The sequence below is a fragment of the Eulemur rufifrons genome, chromosome 12 (genome assembly GCF_041146395.1).
Source record: "Eulemur rufifrons isolate Redbay chromosome 12, OSU_ERuf_1, whole genome shotgun sequence".
Classification (NCBI taxonomy): Eukaryota; Metazoa; Chordata; class Mammalia; order Primates; family Lemuridae; genus Eulemur; species Eulemur rufifrons.
In genome coordinates this window covers 8,947,283-8,955,323 of record NC_090994.1, presented here as the reverse complement: position 1 = coordinate 8,955,323, position 8,041 = coordinate 8,947,283, and the positions used below count along the sequence as shown (strand labels likewise).

The following is an 8,041-nucleotide window of genomic DNA, read 5'->3' as shown; positions in this document are numbered from 1 at the left end:
CTCCCCTAGCCAACCCCCTCGGCCCCCACCAGCCTCTGGCCCAGAGATCCAGGAGCTGGTGCCAAGAAGAGGGCTCCAGAGGTGGGAGCAGGAGGGGCAAGGAGGACGGAGGCAGGCCTGGCCAGACCCTGGGGAGCGACGGAGTCTGCTCTGCGCCGGCCAGGATGGGATCTGCCTGGGAGGGGAGCCGGGCAGTGATGGACAGCCCCTGCCCATGCCTGACACCTAATCAGATCAGACCCCCTCTCCCAGCTCCTCTCGTCCCTCCGCCTCCTCCTTCCAGCTAGCTGGCCTCCCCACTAGCATCCCACCCCCACCCTGCCCGAGATCTCCAGCTGCCCAGTCGGTTTTATAAATGGCCCTTGCAGGAGGCGGGCACCTTGGCTAATTGAATCAGCGCCCGAGAGGCAGGAGGCAGGAGGCTGGTTAGCATCACAGCTGAAAAGTGGTGGCAGCAACAGCTTGAGTGGAGCTATCAGGGAGGAGCCGGGAGGTAGCGGGCGGGGGGGGGGTGGCCCAGCAAGCTTGGCCTCTACAGATTCTGAAGCTCCAGGTGGGAACTCACCCGACGGCCTGGCCACCCCCACTGTCACAGGCTTACACGGTGGACCCCAGCCCCACCCCACCCCCACACACCACTCATACGCTCTGGAAAAAGACATTCCAAGGGGCAGCAACAGAGACAGAGAAGAAAAGCAACAGGAAGGGTGATGTGGTGTGCGTGTGTGTGCACAGCTGCTGTCTATCAATCTGCATCAACGTCTCTGCTGGGTACCAGGTGTGATGCATTCTTACCTGCCCGGACGTCACCTGTGCACAATAATCAGCAAACGAGACCAGGTCACAGGGAAGCTTCTCATGGTATCAACAGGTGCCAGGCAGCAGACCCTGGAGCCAAAAGACCCTTTCTTGGTGGCCCTGTCACTCGATCTTACCTGGCCCTGTGCCTGTGGAGGACCGTCTGTCTCCTTACCTAGAATTGGCCCCGGCCGGCCTGGGTGGCCCAGAATCACGCCAAGGAGGGCTTCACCTCCGTGTGTCAGAGGACGCTGATCCCTCAGGCGAACCCCTTCCTTCATCCATTCGGGCTCCCTGGGGGTGGGGACGGGTCTGTGTCGCTCCCCAGCTCCTGGCTGGGGCTAGTCCATGGGAGCTGCTCCTAGTGGCACTTGTTGAATGCAGGAGTGACGGGCACATCGCGGGTGACGGCAGTGTCTGCCGTGGCGCTGACCCACCACAGGCCGGATCACGTCTTCTGAGAGAAACTTTGATGGCATGGTCAGCGTGTCCTCAACAACTGTCCCGAGAACTTTCATTACGCCCCCGACTTCCCCAAACGTCCTACTTCCCCTGTCCCGCCGGCCCGTACCCCACCTTTCCCGAGGGCCCCCATCTACCACTTCCCCTTCTGAGGGAAGAATGCGGAAGTCCCGGGCCCTGGAAGGTGGGGGCAGGGGCTGCGAGGGGAAATGTCCGGCTTGGGACCCGCACCTCTTGCAGGCAGCGTCCGCCCGGCTGAGAGCGGGATTCGGAGGGTCTGAAGGGACCAGCTCTGACAGGCAGGTTCCTCAAATCATCCCCGAGCCCTTCAGACAGTCGAGTCCTTCCTTCCCTCAGGCCGAGCCCGCGAGCCCGGCGGCCGCCGAGCCCCCAGCGGCCCTTCCCGCAGGCTCACACTGCCCCCTGCTGGGCAGAGCCGGGACGGCCACGTCTAGTGCCGCCCGAGGAAATCGGAAACGTGCCTCGACTCCCACCCCAGGCCTGAGCAGGGGAAACACTCAAATCCTTGGCGGCCGCAGGCTTTCCTGCCTCCGGCGGGTCCTCGGCTGGGAATGGACGGCGCCAGCAGGGGGCAGCCCTTCCGCACGGACACGAGATCCAGGGCAGGGGACCGCTCCCTCCAGCCCACTCACCCACTGCTCAGATTCCTTCGAAGAGGGGCAAAGCCACAGTGTGACGCAAAACTTAGGTCACGGCACACCTGAGAGGCTGGAGCCAACCCGAACGTCTACACCTCACTCCCTCCTACGCTCTAGCTCCTCTGTCCAGCTTCTGCCGTGCTCCTCCGGCCGCATGGATCCCAGCCACCCTCACCTTGACACGCCAGAAACCAAGCTCATCTTGTCCTCAAATCCTGAGTCTCTCTAAAAACCCTCTTTCTCTGTGTTCCATATCCAACATATGACTCCGGACCTACAGGTGCCACCTCTATGACATCTTTCCACCCTGTCTTTTCTGAATTTCCCCCTTTGAATTCAGCCCCAACCTACCCTATCCCACCCCAAGTCTATCTTCTCCAGGGCTATTGGGGTTACTGCCCCAAAGCTCAGCTCTTACGGGACTCCCTGCTCAAAAGCCATCGCTGTTCCCTCCCCTCTGATGAGGTACAAATTCCCCCAAAACATGGTCAGAATCTGCATTCCCGAGATTCTCGCACGTTCCCTCCACTCTGAGCGCAGAACTCCATCCTGAACACATCTGCACCTCCTTCGTGGTTTCTGTCTTACTTCTACCCAGAACGCTCCTTCACACCCCCTTAATCTCCACTGAATTCCTTCCCACCCACAAAGGTCCATCTTAAATGCCACCTTCAATATGAAGACTTTCTAATCTTGAACTTAACACATGGGGGAAAAAATGAAGTCTTTCTTGGGCTCCCAACAAATTCTCTCTCTAAAGCTCACAGCTCTGTTTGGCCTCTCGTAGCACTTACGTCCCCCTCTTGTGACAGACACCTGTGCTTTGTCACCTCCCTTTCTGGGCTATATGCAGTCTGTAGCCTCACACAGTTCTGTATTGGCTGGCCGGGCTGACAGCAGAGTTCTGTGGGCATGCCCTTCCAGGAAAGCGGGTTTTGACGAGGAGAGACCACAAGGACAGAGGCTGACCTGTGGCGAAATGGGATATGCTGGGACCTGGGATCTCCCGTGGCCGATGGGGAATCAGAGAGCTGGAAGGGTTCTCAGGACCCACACAGTGCAACCCCCTCCTTTTACAGACAAAAAGGGGGGGAAAAATCTCAGGGCAGGGAAGGGTTGGCCCAGGACCACCCAGCAGGTGAGCCCCATTCCTAGCGCTCAGAATATCAATAAATCCCAGTTCTGTCCTTTCTTGCAGTCCAGCTTCCCCCACGCTCCACCCCCACCACTTTTCTGGCGTTGACCTTGTCCTAGCACTGAGCAGACAAGCTTGAATACCTTTCCCAAGGCACCCTGACTTCCACGGGCCTCCACCTCTGTGAACAGATGCTCAGGACCCAGCCGAGGCCCAGGGAGGACCTTGCAGCTGGGAGAGGACGTGATCGGGGGTCGATTGGGGCCTTCACCCCAGGATGGTGTGGCTGTCCCATCCCCACCCCCACAGCACTCAGGCTACAGGAAAATGTTTCAAAAATGCTTTAATGTCACAGAGAAATCCAAAACCTGCAGAAAGCTGCAGCCATCTCCTGGGTGCCTGGAGCCAGGGTGGCCCCCTGAAGGAGCCAAAAGCAGGCAGGAGGCCTGCACAAGCCAAGGAACCAGGGCGATTTGCTGACATCCTTTTGTCCTCTGCCCTAAATGCCCCAGCTTCCCTCTAAGCCCGGGAAAGAAAGAGAAGGAAGTGGGAAAGGAGTAGGAGGAGGGTGGGTCTCTCCAGAGCATTCTTCCTGCTTCAGGTGGTGACTCACCCAGCCGGCCCTGGGAGGGACGGCCCATCAGACCACACCACACTACGGCAGGCCCAGGAAAGAGCAGAGGAGGTTTTTCTGATGCAGTGGCCAAGAGAAGTCACCAGCAGAAGACAGAAGGGGAGGTGGCTGTCTCCTCCTCCCCGGTGTACACTTCAATGTGGCCTGCATCTCTGTCACTTTGGGCCTTTCTTAAGTACAACATTGTCATACTCGGTTCCCGGCTGCCAGCCAGAGAGAGAGAAATCCTTCCTGGCTGGGTGGACATGCTGGAGGCCGCTAGGGTCCCCTTCAGCTGTGGCCTGCCTCCTCTTCGCCTTATGCCTGGGTGCCTGCGGGCTGTCATACAGGGACAGAGCAGCCACTCCCTCAGGCTCATCGTAGATGTGGTCAGGTTGAGGGCGTGGGTCCTCTTCAATGCTGTCGTACAGAGGGTCGGCCGGGATCTGGGGAGGGCCTACGATGATGCCCCTGAGGCTCTTCCCCAAGGACCGGGCCACTGCATCGAAGGGCACCGCGTACTCTCCCTCTGGGCCTGGAGGCTGTGGGGCAGGCACCAGTGTGTTGGGCGAAGGAGGTGGAAGCGAGTCGTGGGGCCGGGGCAGCGCGGTGGGGATTGTGGCTGGCTGCGGGTGGGGCCCAGAAGGAGCGGCATTCTTCTGGGCAGAGATGGCCTCTTCCAGGGCCAGGAAGATCTCGTTGCCTTGCCGGGTTTCAAACTCAAAGTTGCCTTCTCCAGAGATGCAGCGCCGGCCTGCCTCGAAGGAAAACGTTACCTGGGCCGGGGGAAAAGGAGGTTACTGACCGGGACACAGGCAGGGTTGCTTTCCCTGGGCCCCACTCCAACCACAGGCCCTTGGTCTCCCGTTTACCCTGCCCAGGACTTCTCCCTCCATGGTTTTTCCTTCCAAGCAAAGACTTCCCTCTCTCCCCTACTCATGCCCCTTTCCACTCGTTCAAGTTTGCAGCTTGGCATCAGTTCAGCCACCATTCACCCCTCTGACCTCTCCACCTCTGTTCATTCTCCTTCCTGCTCTCCCACCTGCAGCACCTCATCACTCTCCCCTCCCACACATGTGCCTCTCCTTGGCCTCTCCTCTTCCTCCCCTGCTTCTCTGCCATCCCCTTTCTTCTTCCCTCGCCTGCCCCTTCTGCCCCTCCCTGACCACCTCTCTTTGTTCACAGCTCATCCTTTCTCTTGGCCTGCCCCACGCAACAGCCTCTCACCTTGTCCCTCCCGAAGCGCCGCAGAAACCTGTAGGGCCACTCATACAGCCGGGAGCCTGGCTCAGGGCCGCCCCACAGCTCCAGGGCACTCTCCCCAGCGCGCAGGGTATAGGATCCCCGGAGGCGGCATCTCTCACTGGCTTCTGTAGGTCTCATGATCACGGCAAATGCCTTGCAGGGGACCACTGGGGAGGAGAGGAGAGAGGAGAAGGCAGTTAATGGGAAACTGCTGGCCTGCCTCGTACCACCCGGTTCTAAATGAGCATGCCAGAAGGTTTCTAGAAAAAGTATTATCTGTGTGTCCATGACCCCAGCCTGGATCTTGAAGGCCGAGCTGCTCCCTGCTGGGTCACAGTCCCCAAAATGCCAGGTACCTCTGCCCCCTACCCAGGTAGGTACCATGCCCCTGGCCACATCCACCCAAACTCAAGCCCACATCCTTCCTGCTGCTGTCGCCAGAGCCACAGCCTGTCTTCTCCACCCCACCTCTCACCGCACAGCAGCCGCCTCCCCAATCCCTACTGCCACAGCTGCGGGTGAAGCCTGACCTTGCCCTCCCACTGCCGATGCCCATCGTGTCCCGTGTGGGTTGAGCTTGGGTGGAAGGCTGGGGACAGTTTCTCCTCTATCCACCAGCTCCTCACCTCTCCCACCAGCAGGGCCTGAGCAACACGGGGTGCACAGTGGGCAACATGCAAGGCAGGCCAGGCTCCCCGACCTTGGGCCACACCCGGAAGTGAGGGGGAGAGGCTGAGAAGGGGGCTGGCCCCAGCTGGGGGCAACCACAAGGCAGGAAGACCCAGGCCTGACACCTCCTCCCAATCTTGCCCCGAGGACAGCGCCCCAGGGAGCACAGGGCAGCCCCTGCCCCTCACCTGAGACCGCGCTGCTGTACAGTTCATTCTCCTCCATGCAAGGCTGGCTGCTCCTCCCCTCTGGCCCCGACAGCTCCTTCCTCTGCCCCTGGAGAGGAAGCCCCAAGTCTCACCACCATCCCCAATCCCAGGGCCACCCCAAGCCCAGGCCTTCTCTCAGGGCACACCCAGCCTGCTGGCCCTGCCACATCCTGACCTTGACTCTCCTAACCCCTGCCCACAGGAAGTATTTAGTGCTCCCACCCCGCATGCCCCTGTCCCCTTTCTGCAGCCCTGGTTGACTCACAGGGAAGGCCAGCAGGCAGATGGCCTGCATCCAGTCGCCACGCTCTGTAGCGGGGGCCGCCAGCAGGTACAGGCGCTCCTTGGTCTCCAGGAAGAAGGCGCTGGTGTCCCGGGGACTGCTGGCCTCCCCATCTGCCTTGGCCACCCGCAGGCAGTCACTGAGGCGGATAACCCTCCGGGCAGCCTCTCCTCCCCGGCGTGGTGGCTTCTCCGGACTGTCCTGGAGCTCCAGCCGGGCCAGGGCACAGCCCGACCCTCCGTACAGCACGGCCCCGAACCGGCGCCATTTCTGAGCCCAGACGCATGGGCGGCGGGGTGCCGGGAGGGACACCCAGAGAGGGAGCAATTGTGAGCAAAAAGGAGAAGAGAAGCTGGGGGAGAGGGATGGACAGGACAGCCACGGAGGTGGACAGGATGACAGGGACCACAGGAATTAGAAAGTGGAGATCAGCTGCAAGCAACCACGAAATAGAGCTGCAAGAGCAGAGAGATTGCCCAGGGTGTGACACAGCACAGCAACAAGCCCCACAGGTGCAGGCCGCAAGACGGCCAGGCAGGCCCAACCCCAGCAGACACCAGTCTAGAGGAGAAAAGCCAGTGAGTCACCGAAGCCCGGAGGAAGGAGGGAGGAGGGCAGCGTGGGGCCCAGGCTGGAGACCTCATTCTTGATCTGTGTGAAGTCCCGAAGGGGCCCCATCTCCAGGACCTTCTCTCCACCCTCCTGAACCGTTCTGCCTCACTGCGTGACAGACTGGGCCACAAGAGAGAGAGAAAGAGGTTCCTCTCTGTGCAGGTCAGCTGAGGGAAGAGGACTTCCTCATCCAAGGAGGCCAGAGAAGGAGGAAGATGGACAGGCTGGGGTCCCGGCTCCCAGAGGCCCCTGCCCAAGCTTCACACCAGCCAAATGCATCTCACAGAGGTGGGGAAGGGAGAGGGAACCTCCACTGTCATCCCAAACTGTACCCCCAGCTGTTCCTTCCATTCTCTTTAAGTTGTCCCTACGAGAAGAACTCAACATAGCAAGAGAGCCAGACAGAGGCAAGAGGTTAAGTCACTACCCTCCCCCCACGCCCTAGGGCAAACAGCCATCCGTAAACAGCACAGTTTGGGGCCTAGTTTGGACCTGGTTTAGAGGCAACATCTGGTAAGGAAAGAGCCCTGCTGAGGTGTCTCTGTCCATCTTGGTGGAACCTATAAAGGTTCTGGGACACCCAACTCCCTCTCCACCCTCAGAGGTTTCTAGCAGCCCCAGCCTCACGGCTCCCACCTTTCCAAACGTCTGCTGCTGCTGAAGGTACAGGCAGCCGAGCTTCACCGCCTCCTCGCCCATCCTCTCACCATCTCGCTGCCCCGGCTTCAGCTCTGTCCTTCCACTCCCACCCTCTTTCCTCTCTCTTCTCTGCTGTGTGTTCCCCTTCTCTCAAGTTCATTTCCTCTCTGCCTAGAGTTTTCTGCTCTATTCTAGTTTGCTCGATGACGACAGGCTGATAGGCCTTGTGGTTTCTTGTGTGTGCGCCTTTTTTTTTTTTTTTTTTTTTGCTGAGTGAGTTTCATGCTCAAGCTTCCTGCATTTCCAGTGAGTTAGAGACAATTTCCAGAAAGCCAAATGCCAGCTCTTCAGTGAGCAGCAAGTCCAGTGCAGAAAGCCAGCACGGGCAGGCACCACCAAAGAATGGCTGCACCACAGGGAGGAAGAGACCTAGAATGCAAATTGCACAGTAAAGCCACTAGCAGAAGTCCCCTCCCTGTGCCCCCAGGCTGGATGCTGAGCAAGACAGCTGGAAAAGACAACCACCCAACACACTAAACTCAAAAATAAGGAAACCAGGGCTCAGAAAGGTCTGCCTGAGGGACTCACCCAAGGCCACCAAATTGGAACCCAGGTTTCTCAACTCTCATAGCTGAACCTCACACACAGCACTGCACACAGAGACACATGTGCACCCTAACCAATACCACTTTCTCTCTCTCACGCTCTCTCACACAC

At 59.4% G+C, this 8,041-nt stretch overlaps 1 protein-coding gene across 3 annotated transcripts; it reads right to left on the bottom strand.

Annotated features, from left to right (window-relative positions):
* Positions 1 to 3,380: 3,380 nt before the first annotated feature.
* On the bottom strand, positions 3,381 to 7,534 carry DOK2 (docking protein 2). Of its 3 annotated transcripts, XM_069485177.1 has the most exons (5): positions 7,322 to 7,534; positions 6,056 to 6,343; positions 5,770 to 5,857; positions 4,895 to 5,079; positions 3,381 to 4,443 (listed from the first exon to the last, which is right to left on the bottom strand). In XM_069485177.1, the coding sequence occupies exons 1-5, from the start codon at positions 7,382 to 7,384 to the stop codon at positions 3,844 to 3,846; spliced, it is 1,224 nt and encodes a 407-aa protein (XP_069341278.1). In that variant the 5' UTR covers positions 7,385 to 7,534; the 3' UTR covers positions 3,381 to 3,843. The 3 variants fall into 3 exon arrangements, with proteins under 3 accessions (XP_069341278.1, XP_069341280.1, XP_069341281.1); XM_069485179.1 differs by lacking the exon at positions 6,056 to 6,343; XM_069485180.1 differs by lacking the exons at positions 5,770 to 5,857; positions 7,322 to 7,534 and having other exon boundaries at positions 6,056 to 6,108.
* Positions 7,535 to 8,041: the final 507 nt, after the last annotated feature.